At 36.0% G+C, this 23472-nt stretch overlaps 1 protein-coding gene across 6 annotated transcripts in view; it reads left to right on the forward strand.

Moving 5' to 3' along the window:
- Positions 1-23472, forward strand: part of Cngl (Cyclic nucleotide-gated ion channel-like) — a 358428-nt gene that overhangs the window by 72180 nt on the left and 262776 nt on the right. The window contains exon 2 of one of the 6 annotated variants that reach the window (XM_043411145.1): positions 22418-22484. The exons of the other annotated variants lie outside the window; for them this stretch is intronic. Within the exon in view, the coding sequence (XP_043267080.1) occupies positions 22464-22484 (21 nt within the window). The 5' untranslated portion in view covers positions 22418-22463. The remainder of the gene's footprint in view (positions 1-22417; positions 22485-23472) is intronic. 6 annotated transcript variants of the gene reach the window in all.

Here is a 23472-nt window from a genome sequence, read left to right on the forward strand (position 1 = left end):
CGATTTATCAAAGGCTCATCGAGAATGAGGCCAGGATGTCCTAAATACGAGGATACTTGAGACGTGGATCCTGTGTTATTGAAGCTGGCAACATGGGAGCCATTAAGTGAACTTTCCTTGAAGAAATTGACAGAAAAGTTGGTTGTGTTACTGGCTTTGGGCACGGCACATCGCTGTCAAACGTTGGCGTTGATCAATATCTCAAACATTACTGTTTCGGAGTCTAAAATTGAAATTCGAATTCCCGGCAAGATCAAAACATCTCGACCTGGAGCCCCGCAGCCGGTTTTAGGATTTCCGTTTTTTCTGGACAAACCATAACTGTGTATTGCCAAAGCTTTGACCCAATATTTATTGGTGCCAAAGGAGCTTCGGGGAAATGTGGATTCTTTGTTCATCTCGGTTAATAAGCCACATAGTGCGGTCAAGAGAGAAACGATCAGTCGATGGATAAGGACGACGTTGGTCTCACTGGGAGTTGATAAGAGATTTACAGCGCACTCTACGAGACATGCGTCGACGTCTAGGGCATATGACAAAGGTGTTAGTATTGAAGAAATTAAAAAGGTGGCAGGTTGGTCCCAGAACTCTAAAGTGTTTGCGGATTTTTACCACCAGCCAATACTTATTCGCGACAATAAGTTTGCAAAAGCGGTGTTAACACCCAGTGCATCAATATAAGTAATTATATTACATTATATTAATTATATTATAATAATCTCATTTTTCATTTTATGCTGTGAAAACGCTGGTTCAATCAATAAAATTGTTATGGAGAAAATATTGCTCTAAACAGCTACCTTCGTAATCTCGAAGGGCGAGACACGAAGGATAATTGAAAGATTTCACGAGCCCGCCGAAGGCGGGCGAAGTTTGATCTCAATTATTCGAGTGTCTCGCACGAGAGATTCCCACCCAAATAATACTGAATTTAACCCATCCCTCTTTTCATATAAAATTAAAAATTCGATAGCTTTAAACGGGGAGAGTATGATTTCCGAGGCGCCAAGATTTGACGATTGATTCTTCATATTTCGACCATTCTAAAACGAATTACAAGAATAAAATTTTTGCGTATTCGGCTTCCTTAAGGAGTTATGACCATTTGAAGTTGAAAAAAGTGTTTTTTTGGCTATTGATGATAAATTTCTAACGCACGCGAATACGTGAGGGTATTAATATCTTGCGTTGAAATGATTTTTCGAAGTATAAAATAGTATTTTTAATAGTGTTTCAATGCCGTATTAAAACATTGCGCCTTGATTTTCAAAATGTGTGCGCTAAATTGCAGACTATTAGCGTATTAGCGTAACCCGGAAAACACCACGTGGAGGTTGTCTTGTTGTGTTGTTGTGTTGTGTTGTTTACCATCTCCTGTTTCAATTTGCGTTCATTTGTTTATTTGGCAGTATACATTGCGAACATTAGCGAACATTGTTACAAAATATAACTTCAATTCATTGGGGAAAGTACGATTTCGGATGCGCCAAGATTTAACGATTGATTCCGCACACACATCGAAAGTGCTTCAAACCCACCCAACGATTCCGCGCACACATCGCAGGTGCTTCAAACCCGCTCAACGATTCCGCACACACATCGAAGGTGCTTCAAACCTACCCAACGATTCCGCACACACATCATAGGTGTTCCAAGCCCGCCCAACTATTCCGTACACACACCGAAGGTGCTTTAAACCCACCCAACGACTCCGCACACACATGAAAGATGTGTCGAATGGAGAAATGAATTTCAACATTTTTATAAATTAAAAAAAAAACGCGCCTCAACGTTACAAACCCTATTGAGTGATGTTCCGGACCCACCCAAAAATCAAAAACAGTATTTCTAACGAGTTTTCGACAAATTTTCAAAGGATTGTGATTCGATGAATTGTGATTTGACGAATTGTGATTCGACGAATTGTTTTTGACGAATTTTCCCCAAATCACCGTTCCACCCCCTTAAATTTTTTTATTTTTTTCAATTTTGATTTTCATTTTACTGCAAAATAGTATCATTTCCGATAAAAAAAAGGGCACTACATGGTCCAAATTAGGGAGCATACACATCATAATGATACTTCAACTTTCAACCCCCCGTTTCACCCCCTTCAAGGCAAAATTTCGATTTTTTTTACTCTTGAAAAACAACTTATTTTGGGCTAATTATGAAGACTGCATGGTCAAAATTTGGCACCTCGGAAATCGTACTCTTGCCCTTTAAACTAATGATCGAATAGTAATGGGGTAGCGCCACGAGAACGAAGGGCGCCCCAGTCGTTCACTTTTTAGCTCTGAACTTGTGGTCAAAGACATGAGAGTAGCGATACTACCTTCGTAATCTCTCGTGCGAGACACTCGAATAATTGAGATTAAACTTCGCCCGCCTTCGGCGGGCTCGTGAGATCTTTCAATTATATGGTGTGATGAGAGTCGAAAGTGTAACTGAACATAGTCGATATGCGCAGGTAAGGAACACGCATTAAACTGAGCAATATTCAAGCCTCCATTATGCGATGATCTAACAGGGGATATATGACGATTATGACATGTCGAATCAGAGAGACCCCGAGCTGGAGAACTGATTCATGCTGCCAAATAGAGGTCATTTAAAGTGGTGATAGTGTGAGGTTCGGACTCATCAGATTTCCGGGCATAAACCATGTCATTCATCACCCACACGTACTGAATGCCTAGATCTTTAGCTTTGGCACGAGCAGCCATCAACAATTTATGTGTATTTTGAGAATGCATTTCATTAATGAAAATCTTGGCCTTGGCGATAATTGGTTCAACGTTATCTAAGATATCGGAAAGAATGAGATTATTATTATCCCTACGCTTACAACCTAATACAATATTGCGTACGGATCCAGACGTCAGCGTTACCGCAAATGAAGCGCCTGTGCGGTTTGGTTGTGAATCTGTCGATGCATTTCTTGGGCGAGCAGGTAAAGGTCGAACGGACAGTATGTGGCTTGATAGATGTTCAATGTTCAAAATATCGAAGATACGCGAGTCAATGTCACGTGGAGACGCAGAAACATCGGTAGGTAATCCGAAAATTTTGAGTTCGGCGTCATGGCGAGGGTTAGTTCGTTTTTTAGGACACGGAGATCATCTTGAAGATGATTTATATAGCCTGCATGATCAATAACGACTTTTTCAATTTTCGGAATCTTTCCAAGCAGTTCTCGAAAGTCAAAATTCGTAGCCTCTTGACGATCACAAAAGCTATCAATTTTGCAAGAGCTATCAGACGAGCCATCGGGTTGAGTATTTTGTGTAGATAATGATGATAGTACGTTATTGGAGGCGATCGTAGAATTGAGAAGATCATCGATCGAAGTATTAGCCGAGGGCTCTGGACCAGAAGCACGAGATCGAGAAGCCATATTAACGGTGAGATGGTTGATACAGCAAACGCGAGCATTCTTGGTTTGTAAATAATACACAACACAACCAGGGCGAAACGAACGAGAACAGTTCGAGCACGTCGTTATATTTGAGGTAATATGTTTAGAGCATTTGAAACATGTCACAGACATAGCCCAAATAAAAGTCTCCGGTTGAAAATGCGATGAAATTGAAACAATGACAAACGAATGCTGGCGATGAAATAATAGATATACTACTGACAGTAGAAAGTCGCCCACTCTCAGCCGATGGAGTAGTAAAAATGTACACAAGCAAGTCAGCTGCTTAGCATAGATTCGGATAGTCCAACAGACACAGATGAGGAGCGGTCGAAGAACCAGTCAATACAGACTCAATATATATATATGAGTACAAACGGAGCATGCGCACAGGTAAGATTGAATAGATCATCAGGGGTCGTATCACGCACTAACTGAAGCAAGTAGTTTTTACTCGTAAAACACAATGCTTGATAACGTACAAAATATTAGATAAACACAATGCGTACAACTATATGTGCCGTTAGCTGGCACTCGATAGATCTCACAGCTATAGAAACGTTCGAAACACGATCAAGAATCGAAGAGCCAATATAAACGCGACCGCTTAATTCGCGAGTCTGAGAGATTGATTGATTGATTGATTGAAGAGTTTATTTGCCTTGGATAAATCCATAAGGCTAAGAATACAGATAAAGTTATGATACAAAATTAAATTAAATAGTAATAAAACATGAAAAAGAGTTAACATGAATAAACAATGTGAGAACCATTAACATGCACTGTCTCAAAAATGATGTAAGCGTACACTGTACAATGATAAATGTGCTTAAGGAAGTTAAAGCGATATTTATAGGACATCATACGAAAAATACATTAGATTTTATTATTTCAAATTAATTAATTGAAAATTTACGTGAATCTTCTTGAATAGCGCTTAATTATATGTGAAAAATTTGGAGAAGTTTCACCGCCCTAGCAATCGAGATATTCATTGTTGAAAATGACAAGGTTAAACGTGGGCTCTTATAGAAGCTTTCAAAAAATTGCAAACTTCAACAATAAATATCTCAATTTCACGACGGTCAATCATCGGCATATCCCGCCAGAAGTTTAATACTGTCTTAAGCTTTCTGTCTGAAAAATTTTAATGTGCAACGTTGGAAAATAGTTTTAACATAAGATACGCTTCAACCTCCTTAAAAGTATTAATGAGTTTTTATAGACATATAAGAAATCATCAGAAAAGCGTCGGCAGCTTAACACATGCTATCTTAACTTAAAATAAAATATAGATTTAATCGGAATTTTCTATCTCAAACAGATAAGAAAGCAAGCTTGTTTTAAACACATCAATAGATGACGAATTACATATATAATCTAGTAACGAGTGCCAAAAGTGTATGGCTGTTAAAATAAAAGAATTTCGAAACGTTGATGTGCGATGAGCGGGAATGATAAACATCTCATGAGACCGTTGATTTGTTGATCTATGAGACTGATTTGCCCTCGGAAAAAGTTCAATTAAGTAGGCCGGTGCCTAGTGATGTAGTACACAGTAGGTTAAAATACCAATGAAATACAGTCTACTTGACCTAACTGTCAGCCAACCTAACTGTCTCCGATAGGAAGTGATGTGTTCATCTCTTCTGAGATTAAAAATGTAACGGATGCCACTGTTCATCAAAACCTCCAGCTTAGAGTTTATTTCGATGGTAAGATCATTGTAGATACAATAATAGACAAGAACCGGAAATAACAATGCTGTAACGACCATAGTCTTAACCCCAGACAACAAAACATTACGGTGGTACCGCAGTCTATATAACACCATGTTTGCTCTACTAGAAATGCTATTCACATGCTTGGCCCAAGATAAATTCGATGACATAAAAACTCCAAGATTCCGTACCTCATTGACGTAGGGGAGAGTAACACCATCTATTGATATTGTGGGAAGCATATTTAAATTCAATTTGCCAACAAACCGACTGTTGCCAAATATCACCACTTTAGATTTGCTCAGGTTTAATTTTAAACCATTTGCTGATGCAAAATCAGCTATGGCTGTAACATCACGCATCATTAGATTTATTTCATCAGCAATATCGGGAAAGAAACAACTACTATAGATTTGGGTATCATCAGCAAAAGTAAGATGTTTACTATGTACGAGTGATTTGCTAATGTTATTGATGAATAGAGAGAACAAGAGTAGCCTAAGAACAGATCCTTGAGGCACACCAGATGTCGTTTTAACCCAGTCTGAACAATTTCCAGCATTGTTAATACCGTAACGGTTCGTTTGTGCTTGTGCACACCGTCACGCCAGGATTCGAGCAATTCGATAATAAAGAAGAGCGGGCATGAAGGAAAAACAAAAGTAAAATGAAATTAGATTGAAATGACAAATGTTTTATTCAATTTTTAATTGTTTTAAACCAAATTACAAAAATAAAGGCTTTTTATTTGAAATTGAGTTTTTCCGCTTTATTTTAATCGCATGTAAAATTTTATTTCCGGTATTTTTCTCCACACAAAAAGAAAATAATTTTCGCAGAATTAATTATAATGAATTTCGCAATGAATTTAAGCTCGCTTTTATTTGAATAATGATAGTTTCGCTTGCAATAATAATTTTTCAATAATTCTCGCCAACGCTGGTCTTGATAAATTTTTAATTAATTTTGTTTGATAATTCGAACATTTGATAATTTGATAATTGAGCTATAATTCTTAGAAACTCACTTTTTGACTCTATACAATACAAATTGATTGTTCGAGTGGATTTTTGTGGTTGATCTCACTCTTTTGACTCGATATAATTCAAATTATGATTTTTTTTTAGTGAGATATTTCGCTTTTTGGAATAATTTAATTGGCTCAAAATAATAAATGACTCGCAATTGTCTCGTTATGAGAATAAAGAAACTTGGTCGGTTTTAATAATTTTTAATGAATTTAATTAATTGAACTGCCACTCAGAAAACAATGATTCGTTGGAAAAGAATCCACCCAGAGATCTTGAGACAGAACGAAGCCGAACTGTCCCGGCCCCTCTGGCGTGGAAAGGTAGGAGTCCTACCCAAGAATCTTGTGACCGAACGAAATCGAACGGCCACGGCCCTCTTGGATAGAAAAAGGATTGGAAATCTACCAGGAATCTTGAGACAGAACGGAATCGAACTGTCCCGGCCCTCCTGGATAGATCGGAAACTCTCACCTAAGAATCTTGAGTGCAAACGAAATCGAATGAACCCAGCCCTCTTAGCGTGAGAGAGGAAAGGTGCTATTCTATTTGAATTTTGAGTGGGATATCAGCGATGTTATTTGGCTCTTTGTTTTTGTGAGCGATTTTGAAAATAAGCGAAAATTTTATGTTTCTTTATTCTTTAAATTTGGGCGAGTTCACGCGGCGAGATCCGGAGGCATGACTGGCTTTTGGTTATGGCATGCGAGTCGAGCTCTCAGGGATTCGAGACGTGACTGGCTCCTAGCGTGGCGAGATTCGAGACGAGACTAGCTCCCGGAGCTTCTGCGCTCGGGTTTTTATACTCTCCCGAACAAAGGAAATAATAATAATAACGCGCTTGGACTTTGTCTCTTATTCTAATTCGCTGCGCGACTTAATCTCGAACCAGGGACTCCCACTCTAAATTCTCTGATTGGTGCGCTAACTCCCCCGCGTGGGTCCCAATTGGCCGAGTCGAGCTTCGCACACTGCGCATGTGCAAGAATTCAATATAATTCAATAAAACAGTTTTTTGATTAATTTTAATTCATTTTATGACTTTCTCCATTATTTTGTTTTATTTTCTATCAATTCTGTCCATAAGATTATCTTTATTTTATTTTATTCACAAATTTGCCGAAAGTCACGTTCTTGCACGTGCCTGTTGAATGTAGGTCATCGCGCATGCGCATTGTGCACACTCGAACTTGTAATGAAAAGTTTTCTTAAAAATTTGAGTAATTTTAATCTGAAATCTTCACCCATTTGTTCCAAATATGTTTTTCTAATGATCCGCATTAATTTTCTGAACAAGAATAATATTATTTAATCAAAATTGAATTAAATCAAGAATATTGCGAGTCTAGGGAATTTTGGTGAAGCGAAATTGAGTTGGCAGCGCTGAGCGCCTCGCTTCCCGAGCGCCGCTTCGCGAAGTGACAGTTTTCCAACATGGCCGCCGGTGTAAACACTCGTGCGTACCATGTCGTTGAGATAAATGTTTGAGAGTGTGTTTCGCTTCAATACAAGCAAGAGATTTTTCTGTGAAATAGGAGTGAAAAAATTTTAATACGTGATCTGAAAATCCAAAATTGCGTAGTTTGCAAGTAGGTTAGTATGAGGCACGGTATCAAATGCTTTACTGAAATCAAATAAAATTAATATAGTTACTTTCCTGTTATCAATCGCTTCTCTAATGTCGTGAGATAAACGAAGTAGAGCCGTCTGGGTGCTGAAACTACTACGATACGCCGATTGACGAGGGTCTAGCAGATTGTACGTATTCAAGAATGCATAAATCTGATCATATACACAACGCTCAAGCAGCTTAGCCAATTCACTGATGTTGGCAATTGGCCTAGTATCAGAGGGTGTTGCTGGAGGATTTGTTTTGATAAGTGGTCTAATGTAGGCTTTTTTCCACAAAGATGGGAAGTGTGCAAGTCGGAGACCGTTATTAAACAATGACACAAGTAATGGAAGTATAACTGAAATACCCTTGCATAAAGCAAAAGGAGGTGCATTATCTGGTCCAGCAGTTAAGAACGTAGAAGATTTCAAAGTGATTATAGCATATAACGTTTGAACCGAAATCTCAGAGAATTCAAACACAGGCTCATCTGCAGGTAACGGATTTAGTGTGCTTAATAGTAATTCAAGCTCACACGGCGGAGCAGAATTTGAGACTTGAGCATAAAACATATTCAATTCATGACATGTGAAAAAATTAAAAGGTGACAGTGAATTCGATCTAATTAGACCCAGATTTGAGAGCTCACGCCATAGTGAAGCAGGATTTGTGCTAGACGATAATCTATTGCGATAATATTCATCTTTGGCATGTTTTATACTCAGTGATAGTTCATTTCTAAATTTTCTGTAAATGGCCATGCCCAAAACGATCTCTTCGCTTGTTTAAACAAGACATTTTTTAATTTGACTCGTCTTTTTAGCTCCTCTGTTAACCATGGCGCTAACGGTTTTATACTCTTATAAGTGCGTAATAGAGTATGAATATTTAGTGAGTTGTGAATCTGACTACATAGAGAGTCAACCACCTCATCCAGTTGATCGTGAGAAGTGTACATCATCGATGGAAGCAAATTATTGATTGTGAATAATGAGTCTAATGTTTCGACGAATTCACGATCATTAAAATTCCTCAGTGTTCGCTTAGTACAAGTACGATTAGGAGAAACTATTACAGGTAATTTGTAGCATAATTCTAATAGATCATGTCCAGCTATGAAAGGTGCTTCAGTTTCAGTAAATGAGATACGCTTGCTTGGATTATCAATGATAAATACATCAATCCACGAATCAGAATTTTTTGTATGATGTGTGGTACCAGATTCAATAATATGAAGAGCTTGCGAAAAAACCAAATCCCTCAAATAGTTTCCCTCGTAGTTGTTGCTAGAAAGATCACAATTTAGGTCTCCAGATAAAATAATATTCTCATAAGATTGAGAGAATCGTAAAAAATCTTCAATAAAAGTATGAAATAATAAACCCTTTGGCCTTCCATACATCGAAACAAATAAAAGAGAAGAATTAGAGTTGGTACGAATCTCCAGTATGATGTATTCAGGAGCATTTGAAAATTGACTAGGAGAGAGAGATAAAATTTTAACTTTAAGTGAGTCGTGGACATAACACGCAACACCACCTCCTTGCTTTCCTTCTCTGTCATTCCGAATGAGTGCATAATTTATTAAGCTTAACTAGTTCATCAATATAATGGGAATGCAGCCATGTTTCAGAGATGGAAATTATATGAGCAAAATTTGTCGTAAAATGAGCTCTAATTAAATCAATATGACCTAGGAGCGAATTTGCATTGAATAAATTAATCTTTAGAGTACTATCATTAGAAACAGTGTTGCGCTGAAAATTCGATGAATTCTTCGACTCCGATGTTGAACTAGAGATGCTGCATGTAGGTAGTCAGATAATGTTTGCCAAATCAGCTTCGGAACTAATTGTGATGATATCAGGGCCATCTGTTTTACGTGCAAACACTCTACGAGAAGTACCCCACGCATGTTTCCATCCTTTTTTCTTCGTGATAGCACGAATTTGTCCGAGGAGCTGGTGTACTTTTGGCGGGAGGAACTCGTTAATAACAATATTTCCATTTAGATTACGAGAGAAAACTTCCCTCAAACACAAAATCTTCTTTACACGCTTTTTAGCTAAAACATCATTACGTACTTCAGTCGACCTAAAGCGCACCAAAAGAGTCAATGATCGAGGATGAGTTTGCACACTTTGTTGAACTCCGATGGCGCCGTGTGATTTTCTTTCCAGGCCCCGAATATCAAGAATATCAGATGCATGTTCGGGCACTCCAAGAGCAGTGAGAACTTTCTCAACCATAATACGAGGTATATCATTTGTAGCCATTGGTAAATTCCTGATTATAATGCCAGGGGAATTCAATTGGGAGTTCAAATTAGCAACCGATGTTAAAATACTCGCCATCTGCGATTTGAGAGCGATGTTCTCAGCTGTTATAGCCGCATTTTGACTATTAAGAGTGACTACATCCGTTTGCAATCCAGAGAAAACTTGCCCCATCGTCTCTTGCGTATTGGCCAGATTAGATACCTCAGAACAAAGATGAGCAATATCTTGTACTACATTATTTAAGGTATCAGACAGAGACTCAAATCTTGTGGTCATTTGATTCTCTTGTTACGTCCCAGGAGGGAGGATTAGTTGGGGGCGCACAGTCGCCGATTTAGAGAAGCAGAGTGTACGTTGAGTACCTCTGCCAGTGAGTCTTCTTTGGGACTTGTGCGAGGCCCGAGAACATATACTATATTTTCAGGTATACGTGACCTTTTTATTGAGGTTGTGCCCGCGAATTGAAAGGATTTTCCAATTATTGAGCGGTGTCGAAGGCTTCGCGAAATAAGTGTATGCGATGATATTTTGTTCACTACAAAATATATTGATGAATTTATTGATTGACTATTACACTTATTTACACTTTGAAATTGAAATGTTTTTCTATGTACTTTTGAGTTAGCGATTATGACAGAGTTCTCCCAAGTGATTTGGATTAGAGAGGGAGAGTTCTCCGATCTTAATTGTTTCGAGGTTCGCTGCTAACTGACTAACAACTAAGATTCTTAGCCTAGTTAGAGTTCGAGAGGAGGATGTGTTTTTTGGGGGTAGGATGCTGTAGAGGGGGTTTGTTCTCTGTGGTTTTTTAGTTTGGATTGGGTAAAAAGTATCGTCTGATTTGATGATTGGATTTGAATATGGGGGAGACTTTTCCGGAGATATGATTGGAGGAAAAGTCGCTCGAGATTTCTTAGAATTAGGGAAAGTGTGTTGAGCGGAGTTCTGAGATGTGCACGTGTTGCACTTGAGATAAGAGCATCTGTTTTCGGGACTCGTGGGAAACGCGAGTTTCGGAACGCATCTCTGGAATTTTGTGTGGATTTAGGAAATGCTGCATTGATAATAAATTCAAGGATAGGAAATCGGTCTTGGAGTGTTTATTTCTGGTTTTCCGTGCTCGTCTTGTAGGATTATTTATGGCGCCGGAACGTCGGGGAGAGTCTAGGGCACGCGTTGTGAGTGTTTAAAGAATGGGCAGTTGAGGAAAAAAATATGTGCGAGCGCCGAGTGTCTCGCAGGATGTATTTGTTATGGGTGGTCTGGATACGCTCTGTGTTTAAACATATTCTTAGATAAGAACTATGTATCGACAAATGATGATAAAGGTTAGAAATATACTCGTGATAGCGTTTGAGTTGAAGAGAAAAAGTGAGGGGCGTTTAGCGTAATGCTAGGACGTAACACTCTAATGATGTTAAGTGCAAGTTGACGGTATTTGCATTAGCCTGAAGTTGCCTCATAACTTCATCCAGTGTAGTCGTAGTTGATTGCACACCAGGTGATGGCTCAGGTTGTGAGGGACCAAGCTTCAGACGACATGGACCACAGTAAAAATTATCTAAATGCTCACTGTCCAACAAGTCTAGCTCATATTCCGCCGAAGCACAGTTAATATGAAAAATGTGCTTGCAACCACCTGTGTAAGCCACAACATCATTTTTCGCGGATCGTTTGCAAATCGGACAGTTTTTAGTCATAGTTGATGTAAGATACGATGATTACAAATAATATTTATGAATAAATGAAAACGCAAGAAATAATACACTTCGATATCAATTTGACATAAGACAGTTCAAATCATTACATCAATGCGGCGATGGTAACGGTAATCTCTGTTTTCCGAGACACTCAGTCGGTAACGAGGTAAAGAGAAATTAGTCCAGCGATTACGACTAACTTCAGTGAGTATGCAGCAGATCTACAGACCGCGTAGCAATCTGAAATCGGTGTGATCATCTATGTATTGGTGACAGTCCATTGACAGATGAGGTTATGTTTTACAGGCACTAGCAAAACAAGAACACACGGATAGTATTTTTCTTACAAAAACTCAATGTCAGACCAGTTTAAAGAGTGTATATAGATGTGAGTGCATAGATAACACATTCGAGTTTAACAAAATGACCTGACGAGGAAGTTTTAAACAGTGAAATACAGTAGGTGAACACACACGCGCACTAGTAACAATTTCACAGGTACACGATTTCCGTTATATCAAACCGCCAAAAATTACTACAAGCGGCACCTCACATAGAAATTGTTTATTTTAATATAGTAATTGTCACTTTAACATAAATTGAAAATGATCACAGGATTCCTCACTCAATTAACTATAACTTTGCACTAATTTTTATATTTTCTTATCACATTTTCCACGATAAATATAACTTTATAGTGACAGAATAGTATGACACGTCTTTCCTTCTCAAAGAGAGATTGATTGATTGATTGAGAATTTTATTATGCCACGGAAGAACCATTGGGCAAAAAATAACAAAGCAGAATGTCTACGGAAGGCAAACAAAACTCAAAAAGTGACAAAAGGTTACAAGTACAATAAACTTAAAAACAAACTTAAGATAAACTTAAAATAAACTCAGAAGAAGAATAACAAAATAAAATATTATAAATCATATGAAATAAACAAAAATAAATAAACGAAGAACGCAGTTCAAAACACATTATATAAAGAGTGTAGCAATAAGCAAGCAAAAAAGATAAACAATAAAAAAAGAAAAAATAACAAATGAAAATACAAAAGAATCAGTGGTGGAACAATGATTTGCAGCTTAAGACACAAAAAACGCAAAAGCACTACTGACGCAAGAAAAGCCAAAGAATGTTCTGTACAGAGACAAATGCTGAGAAAAATAAGCGAGGGATACTCATTTTCGAGGTTGATAAGATCATTAGATACAAGAGGATGAAGCCATGTTTCACAAACAGCGATAATGTGATAAGAATTGACAGTAGTATTAGCTTTAACTAAGTCTATGTGCACTAATAAGGAGTTAGCATTAAGCTCGCAATGTTAATTGAAGGAGGAATATTATTATTTCTGAGAGGAGTAATGGACAAATCGCATTGGATACTGTGCAATTCAGAGGGTAGTCAATCGAGTTTAGAGAGGTCTGCTTCTGAGTAGAGTTTGATGACAGGGGAGCCTTTCGACTTACGCACACTAACGCTATCGGAAGTTGGCCATACAGCTTCAAGACCAAGATCGTTTCGTTTAGATTTGATTTGACGCAAAAGTTTGTAAATAGCAGACGGCAGAACTTCGTTGACGAAAATATGCTCTTTGAGATCAAGCCCAAATACATCTTTGATATAAAGATCCCGTTTCTCTTTCTTCTTTAAGATTATATGGTCACGTATCATGGGGGATTTCAAGGTGACTACGAGAGCAAAACGCGATGGTACAGTTTGATTTTGTGTGCTAGTTCGATCACCAACAACAGTAGCGGATTTTCTCACAAGATTACGAATGCTTAAAACGTCGCTCAAGAGTTCCGGGATATGTAACGCATCGAAGACTAGTTTGACAATTTCTCGAGGAGACTTGGACAATAAAGATGATGGTAAGCCTGATACAATGACCTCTCCTAAGAATTTTTTATTCGCAGCACCTGAGTTGCAAGAACCTTGTTGATGTTGAGCAAGTTGCTCTTTAAGAGAAGCATTTTCTGCCTTGACGGCAGCCAGATCCGATTTTAATATTGCAACGTCACTAGCTAAGCATTGATGGGACGCAGTTAGAGTACCAACGTCAGATCTAAGATTAGTTACATCCGTTCTTAGCTCAGAAACACTATCTACTACAGTGGAGATCGAATTTTGAATCGAGTCAAGACGCGCATTAGCGGACGCATTTGAGTTCTGAATAGAGGCATTAGTAGATTCATAAAGAACTTGCATTTGTCTCAAAATGTCATCAAGCGTAACAAGTGAGTTTTGTTGTGGAGGTGGAGCACTAGCAACATGTACAGCCACATCCATCTGATTGCCGGAGGTTTGTTGAGTGACATTAGAAGGTTTAGTGGCGCATGTATCACAAGAGAAACGTTCTCCGTTATTAAGATTTGAAAAAGAAGTGTTAAGATTTTTAGCAACACACTGAGCATGAAACGCACGAAAACAACCGCCAGAACAAATGACAGTTTCAGCTCGACTAAAAAATTTGTTACATGTAACGCAGCGATTTGTCATAATGTGAGTTTAGAAACAGTAATATTTTAAAGAAGAAGGAAGTATTAAATACAGATTGATATAACACGTAGTAAAATAAAGTAAAACTCTCTCTGTTCTCGGATATGAAGCAGCAACGAGTGAAAAGGACGAGTGCATATGCATATGGTTGAGCAGATACAGAAAAACAATAAGCTTGTGTCGACGCTCTAACTTTCGAAAATTTTAAGATTTATTGATCATTTTTTTTTTATAAATAAACTATCATAATAGGAAGATTAGTATTGACTTTGGGGAATGTCGGTCGAGCGGTTTCAATTTTATGATTTTTGGAATTTTACGCTGTAATGAATTTCTTTTTTTCCCCACCGACGTGTAAAGTTCGCAACGATTCCCTCTGTAGAGTGAGAAAAGTAAAAACTTTGCCCTCTTGGGAGAACATACAAAAGTCGTGCTGCGCATGCGCAACCCAGCCAGCGGGAACAGTGCGCTGTCCGTGGCGACTCGTCAGCTGATGTTTGGTCTGTTTCGTGCGTGATTTTCATAACCTATATCATTTTTTCGATTCATTGTATTTTTTTGTGTTTGAGTAGTGAGTATGGATTCATCGTCAGAAGATTTATCCACTGACGATGAAGAAGTGCGAAAAAATTTTGAGCAACAAGCAAAAATTGTTGAAAATGAACTGATCCCTTGTACATCGAAAAATAAATATATACAGTGCTGGGAAGGTTTTGAACAATGGCAAAAGGATCAAAAAACTACTAGTGTTGATGAATCTCGATTCTTGGTATATTTTAAAGAATTATCCCTGAAGTACTGTCCAGCGACATTGTGGAGCAAATGGTCAATGCTTAAAAGTGTTTTGAGAATAAAAAAAAATATCAACCTCAACAATTATGGCAAATTAAAAGCTTTTGTAAAACAAAAGTCGAGGAACTATCGATCAAAACAAGCAGCAACATTTACATTCGATGATATCAAACGATTTTGTGCCGAAGCGCCTGATGTCATGTATTTGGTACTGAAGGTACGATTTTATGCTACTAATTCAATTGTTGATAAAGTTTATATACAATTATTTACAATTTTTATTTACATAAATTAAATATTTATGATATATTTACAAACATTTGTTTCTATTATTTACAGTATGTACAATTTTTGTAGATTATGGCAATCATTGGGATTTGTACAGCAATGAGGTGTGCCGAATTTTGCACTTTGAAGCCGGAAGATGTTGTAGATATGAACCCTCACAACTCTCCTGATATACCAAATCGATTCCTCGTCAAAGTCATTGATGCGAAAAGTAAAATGCTTCGCGAATATGTTATTGGCGAACCCTTCTACAATATCATTAAAAAATATGTCGCTCTAAGGCCATCCGATGCACCAGCTCTCAATTTCTTTCTGAAGTATCAGAATGGGAAAATTTCTCGCCAAAACATTGGAAGAAACACATTCGGCTCATCACCCAAGAAAATCGCCGAGTTTTTAAAACTCCCAAATTGTGAGCGTTATTTAGGACATTCATGGAGACGTTCCGCTGCTACATTTGTAGCTAACGCTGGGGGTACTCTCCTGGATGTCAAACATATGGGTGGATGGAAATCTGATGCAGTGGCACAACGGTATATTGACCGCTGCGAAGGTACACAATTAAAACTATTTAATATGGTTCTAAATTCTGGAGCTGCACTGTCCGAAACTAAGGCGAAAGAAAACGAAGAATCACTTCAAGGCACAAAACGAGATTCTCCACCAGCTAAGAAATTGAAAACTTCTAATGTACAAGATACATCAGTACCATCAACATCTAAATGTGAAACAAACTTAAGTTGGATGTGTGACGAGGACGACGAATGGCTAAATGAAGCCACTGACAACTCAATTTTTTTCAACAACGAAAACTGTTCTCAAGAAGAGAGTCAACAAACAAAGATGTCGGATCACACAGATGATAGAGTGAAATCAAGTCAAAAATCGACAGCGAATCGCAATAATGATCGTACACCACTCAAAGATATTCAAACCGATCACAGGAACGTACGACAACTATCGATGAAAAATTTGTTGAAAAATCCCTTCATAAACAAACTAGAGAACTGCACCATTCATCAGCTTACAATTAATAATTATATTACACAAAAAGAAAATGATACGCCACACCACGGCCAAATGTGATTTTTGTTTCAATTTATCAACATTATCTATTAATTCTTTGAAAAAATTAAAAATTTTTATTGAAGCATTTTTAAAATGTTAATAATGTTGATAATATTAAAAATATCTAACTTCGGAAAACATTGTACTAAATTTATAAAAAATGATACGCCACACCACGGCCAAATGTGATTTTTGTTTTACTTTATCAACATTATTTATTAATTGTTTGAAAAAATTAAATTTTATTGAAGCATTTTTAAAATGTTAATAATGTTGATAATATTAAAAATATTTAACTTCGGAAAACATTGTAGTAAATTGACAATGAACGAAACAATGGATTTGTTTTTCGTCTTTCTTTTTCCATTGAAATCCTAGATCAAAATTAAAGGGTAAATTCTTTGGAATTATTTGATGAAATAAAATTTCGAAAAAGAAATTTACGGAATGTAAAAAATTGATGTATTGAAAAAAAATTGCAGAAAAATCGTAAATTAAAAAAAAATGATTTTTTTCAAAAGTCTTAGAATTCCGTTCTTTTTTTTATGAAAAAAGTCTGGTTTCTCAAAATTCGAAAAATTTTCATCCCTTTCATGATTTGTGATTTTTTTTCAGCGTTGAAAAATTCAATTTTTTTCAATTTATAAATTTTTTATTGAAAAAAAATATGGTTAGCGAACTTTCCACATCGGTGGGAAAAAAATAGTATGTGCACCTCGGAAGTAAAGTAGGCCTCCCTATACACGCAAATCTGTCGCCCGAGCGAAGCGAGTATGCGTGTATAGAATATGCGTGTAGAGAAGGACCTACTTTACTCCCTAGGCGCACAATATACTATTTCTATGTATGTAACGATTTTATATGTAAGTTATATTGTAAATATTTTTAGGTAATTAGTTGTTTGAGAGGCACATATCGAAGGTTTAATTCTCACCGGTTGCAAATTTCAATAAATAACTGTACGATGCAACTCATAGACAGTTTTATATAAATGATAAAGGCGAAAAAAAGTATAAAGAATGCAGTAACGGGAAAGCGGATACACAAGTGGTACGGCATTCTTGTTTATTACTCCAAATATCATTCAAAAAGATAAAAAATACATGAATTGTGATCGTTAAGTACGTGGGCCACACATAGAGATCATACGACAAGCCACGCAGGAATGTACCGTATTGTTGTTTAGATGAAAATATCGTTCGCCCCTGAATACTGCCAAAACTCCAATAGTTAATAGCGCAATAGGATTAAGATAATGGAATTGCTGAAGACATACAACCTCAATAAATTGACCCAGCTTATGTCGTCCATTATTATATATAAGTAGATTGATATTTATATAAATGTGAACTTCACAGATGAGAATTGCACTGTGACCCTCCTGCAAGACCTCAGGATGGCGATGAAAGCCGTTAAATGTTCCAGGATCCCGCAGCAGATGTTTTCGGAGAGATTATATACGGCGACAGCCAGTTTTCTTCCACAGATCGTCGATGGTTTTTTGTTTTACTCGCTGTCGGGACATCGTAGCTGATCACTTATACGGAGATTTGCGACCAATTTCGATGAGTGTACGGGGCGAACTAAGTACTACCGAAAATCTACTTCTCAGACTCTTTGAATTGTCAGATAAATGGGGATGAGGGGAAATCCCGGACTCCTTACAACGCAAATATTAGTTTTTCGAAAAATCGTCTAACCGCTTTAATTTTTGCAAATTTTGTAAGATACCGTGTATAAGTCTGTACTTCCTCTATACATTCTAGCAAAGTTGTTGGAATCGTTTAATCTAAATGTAAATAGAAAAACAATAAAAATTGAAAGTTGCAAACTGTTTTTTCTGATGGCTCGTCATTCGGTTTTTTTTATGGATTTAAAAAAAGAGATAAATTTATATTCGTAAAAAAAGGTACAGAAAATACATTATTTCCTTCTATACAAAAAAAAATGCTGAAAATTAAAATTTGCAAATTGCTTTCTCAAGGTGGTCAAGATGCACGTTGCTCACAGCTTACTCTATGAGGTGCTATATTTTTCATTTTGTCATCCTCTCACTAAACAAGCACCCCAAACAAACCGAAACAATTATTAAAAAAAAATGTTAATGAAAACAAGACTTGAAATCGACTTGTATTTAAAAATTAACTGCGAATCCGAGCCGAGATTGTGAGTAACCACATACTTTTTGTTATTTTTAAAATATAAAAAAAGTTAGCGGTTCCCATAAAATGACGTGAAATTCGTAATGTATTAATATTATGTGTAAAAAAAATGCAAAGATTCGAGAATTTTTAAAGATTAACATCTCTTGAAAACAGAAGCTTGGAAACAAAGTTATATGTGTTTAAGTTTTATAGTTCACGATTATACACAGGCACACACAAAGGAAAATATCTCTTATAAATATTATTTTTTTTAAATGTAAGACATTTTTAGCTCGTTCACATTGAACCAGAAAATATTAAGCAATATAAAAATTGAAATTATAGTAATCGTATTTGGATAATACCTAGTATGGTATGAACATTAGGGTATGGCGAAAAAAATCGATATTTTTTTTTTCGGGCTCCACAAGCATTTTTCTTCTTATTATGCCAAACGATGAAGCTAGCCGAAAGGGCAGCCCGAAATAAAATTATTTCGGCCGGCCCACCGCATACTTCAATTTTCCATAAGAATAACACGTGAAAAAACAACTTCGGTGAACATTGTTCCATATCATCTTTAAAAAAAAAATGCACAGATATTCTACTTACGTATTTTTGTAGATAATTGAATTCCCTAAAGCTACATAGGCAGCCTATGTTTTTTTATAATTTTAAAAAATTAAGACTGAAGCAGTTCGGCATTACGCCAACGTGTGCGCTTACAGCGCTCAAACGGTTCGGTATTACGCCAACATGTAATTATAATAAGTTAATCAATTCAATAGTAAGCACGGGAATTAAATTGAACTTTTCTCTCTCTCTCTCTTTTCCTATGCATATTTGTATCTGTGCATTTGGTTTGGTTAATTGAATTTCATAATTTATTCAAACAAACAGTGGAAAGACAAACAATTTATGTCGTTCGTTCAAATAAATGAGAACAGTATGCACCCGATATTTTTGCCTAGATAACGATCCTAGAAGCTATTTTTGAAAAACTATACTTAAAAATAGTTTTCAGTCCAATTTAAACAGTACCATTAAAAGGAGCGATCTCGAAAATAGGGAATGATACATGCAAAATCTGGCTAGGTGACGTTAGAAACTTCAAACTGCTGTAATCGTTGAACGATTGGTTCTAGGCCAATGACTCTAACGACTTTTTTTGTAGGGAATTCAATTTTCTACAAAAATACGTCAGTAGAATATCTGTGCAATTTTTTTTACAGATAATATGGAACAATGTTCACCGAAGTTTTTTTTCACATGTTATTCTTATGGAAAATTGAAGTATGCGGTGGGCCGGTCGAAATAATTTTATTTTGAGCTGTCCTTTTGGCTAGCTTCATCGTTTGGCATAACAAGAAGAAAAATGCTTGTGGAGCCCGAAAAAAAAATATCGATTTTTTTCGACACACCCTAATGAACATATTTGGCAACCAACTAAAACGTAAAAAATAATATAACGATATTTTTATATCAAGAGACTCGACAGTCTCGGGACAAGTACAATGACAGCCCTATCGTCTACTGGCCTGAGGCTCTCGCCGAGACTACACTTTCTCTAAATAAAACGATTCGCGGTGTCGGGGGTAAAACTGGCATGTCATTTTCTGAAATTGCAGAGCTGAGGAGATGTTTTGTAAAGCAAAAATTGGTTTGGAAACTAATTTTCAAAATCCCTTTCGAATGAGCCCGAATCCAACACGATCAGTAGCGTAATTGCTGAGAAAAAACTTTGCACAGGCTCAAGATTATGCAAAAGCTACTAACACATTTAAAAATTTGACGTGTCTGTATATAATTCCCCTAGGAAAAAAAGGTTGGGACAAGTACATTGATGGTCCCTCGTTTGCTGATAATTCCATTCATAAAAAAAACTTGAAAAAAATTTTTTTTTTTAATTGTCAAAAAAATTATTTTATAAAAAAAAATACAGAACAATTCGAAAAAAAATTCACAAATCTTGAAAAAACATTATCTTTAAAAAAAACCAATCTGTATCTATTTTTTAAAGTGTCAAAAGAATCAAATAACAAGTAAAAAATACAAAACCGAAAAATCGTGCTTGAAATCATTTTGGAAACCGATGCCTCATTCTTCTTATTTGATTCGAATAGCTAAATCAATTTAAAAAAATTCCATCTTATTTACGTGCAGCATTAAAATTCATTATATCAAATCGAGGCCAAGTATTTTCTAATAAATTGAAAAAAGTTACCATTTGAGTTACGTGCAGCACTAAAATTTATGATATCAATCGAAGGACACATAATTTATGAATAACTCCAAATTTCAACATTATGGAATTGTTCTAAGAAGTTTTTAAATCCAAAAAAATTACATGCAAGCCAGTCATTTCTTACTCTATGGTGGCAGAGACTTATAAGAAAATCGATTCCCCTCAGACTTTCAGGATCCCCTGGTATTATTGACAATATTCGACGTCAATTTTGGATCGGCACAAATTATGTTTAAAAATGTGTTAAAAGTACTTGTCCGGCCCATCACTTTTCATTTAAATTTTTCATTCAAATAAAAATCAGGGCCCTTCTAGGACTGATGGATCATAAGTATGCATACAGAGGGGGTTAAAAAAGTTATTTCCTAATAATTTTACTTAATTGCGTTAAATTAATAACAATTGCAAATGAATTCTCCTATAATATACAGGAGATATTACTGTACATCGATAAATAAACGAAAAACATTTTGCACAATAAATATGTTTAAGCTTCTAGAATGACCCACCAGTTTATATTACAATGACGGCAATTTTTACTTCTCCTTTCTTCCAGCGAAATAATTCTATTTGGTATAAGAACTAACCAACACTTTTATTGGAAACATTAAACGAATAATAAATCACATTTCAGTAAATTTTCAACCGGATTCTGCCGTCCTAATTTTATTATATATTTTTATTTGAATGAAAAATTTAAATGAAAAGTGATGGGCTGGACAAGTATTTTTAACACATATTTAAACATAATTTGTACCGATCCAAAATTGACGTCGAATATTGTCAATAATACCAGGGCATCCTGAAAGTCTGAGGGGAATCGATTATCTTCTAAATCTCTGCCACCATAGAGTAACGAATTATAATACCTTTGATGTGATTTTTTTGGATTCAAACGCTCCATAGAACAATTTTATAATATTAAAACTCGGAATTACTAATAAAACGCTTATCCTTCGATTGATATCATAAATTTTAGTGCTGCACGTAACTCATATGGTAACTTTATTGATTCATTAGAACTCTCAAGTTCCTGATGATTCCTGTGATTCAAATTCCTGATTTGCGAATATTTTTTGTTAGCCAAGATGGCAATTTGTCTTTGTGATTCCGAAATTCTGGTCAAAACGATTATATCACGAAGCTCCTACCTGAACCGGACTGTACGGTTCGCCAAAAAAGTCTAATCGAATAAACTAGTTGACTTTTGCATAAATCTTCATTTCAATTTCGTATACCCAAGGGTAGAAATTTAACCAATGCTCATAACTTTAAGGATAATATTTATAGATATTGCGTATTGCTATTTTCCTTCCCATTGTTTTGCATAAACACCTTGTGGTATGAAACAAACGCAATCGCCAATTTACATTTCCAGAGAATCCTCAAGCGACAAAACAGGGAAACTGGAAATGATGATTAATTAACAACCCTTTTCTTTTCTCTCTTTCGCACCCAAACAATTGTTAACATATTCATATGCATGAATTGTTCATAATATGTTCTTTATTAGTGTCCTCAGTATTTTACTATTCTTCCTGGACATCGAAACACGACAGTTTTTGACTCAACAAATAATTTCTTTTCTTTTCGTACGGAATCGGACGCAGCCGAGAGTCTGGATGACACCACTCGGAGAGCACACAATCATAGAAAATGTCAAGAGAACGACCAGTGGTTCGTATTATGTTTTACAAACCGCTCATCGCGAAAAAAAGAACCGCTCAAAATATTGCTAAAGCATTCATGCTATTTTCAAACATAAGTGTCAGTATTTTTTAACTATTTTAACGCATCATTAATTCATGTGATGCAATAATTCATTCTTGCTTCATGCAAAATACTTCGGTCTTTCCCAAAAGCCAAAATTTTCATAGTCTTTTTGAATATTTAATAATTACTATCATTTATTTCTGGCATTCTTTACACCAAATATCTCTACACTACGAATTTCACAAGGACAAGTCCTTCTCACACAATCGTTCGAAGTTGTTAATCGATACTTTTGTACTCAATAGTTTCAAGAATGCACTCATCATATTAAGATTCAGGCAGGTTAATTTTAAGTTTCCAGAAACGTATTTCAGAAGCCACGGAATAACAGTATAAGGAAAACTAATGTGTAGACTTGAAGAAAAGTAATTGAAGAACTACAAAATCATAAATAGTCAAATAGCCTAGAAAAATTGAGAACAATCAAGTGAATTAAAAATTTCGGTCAGAGCACTTGATGAGTTCGTGAATATGAGATGTAGATACACTATGCGAATTATGCTGAAGGTGAAATATATATAAACGAAATAATTGAAATAAAAAAATTTGGTTATACTTATTGAATTCATGAGTATATGATACGGATATATTAGGTGATGTGAGCTAGAAAAAAGATTTGCCAAATACAACGGCCAACATTTTTTGGTTTCACTTTTTTAATGATATTTTTTTCCTTTGTAATGTTTTTTTGAAATTTTCGTGATACTAATTTTTAATTTTTCTAATATTTCATCTTTGTATTTTTTGTGATTGTAATTTTTAGCGTTCATATTTTTTTTCTTCTAAAATTTTTTCGTTCTTATTCCGATGTGCTTGACAACTTCTGCATTTATTTAACGTTCCCTTTCTTGAATTGAAAGCTTTACATCCTGTGATTTTCATGATTTCAGAG

Source organism: Venturia canescens, chromosome 2 (assembly GCF_019457755.1).
Source record: "Venturia canescens isolate UGA chromosome 2, ASM1945775v1, whole genome shotgun sequence".
NCBI lineage: Eukaryota > Metazoa > Arthropoda > Insecta > Hymenoptera > Ichneumonidae > Venturia > Venturia canescens.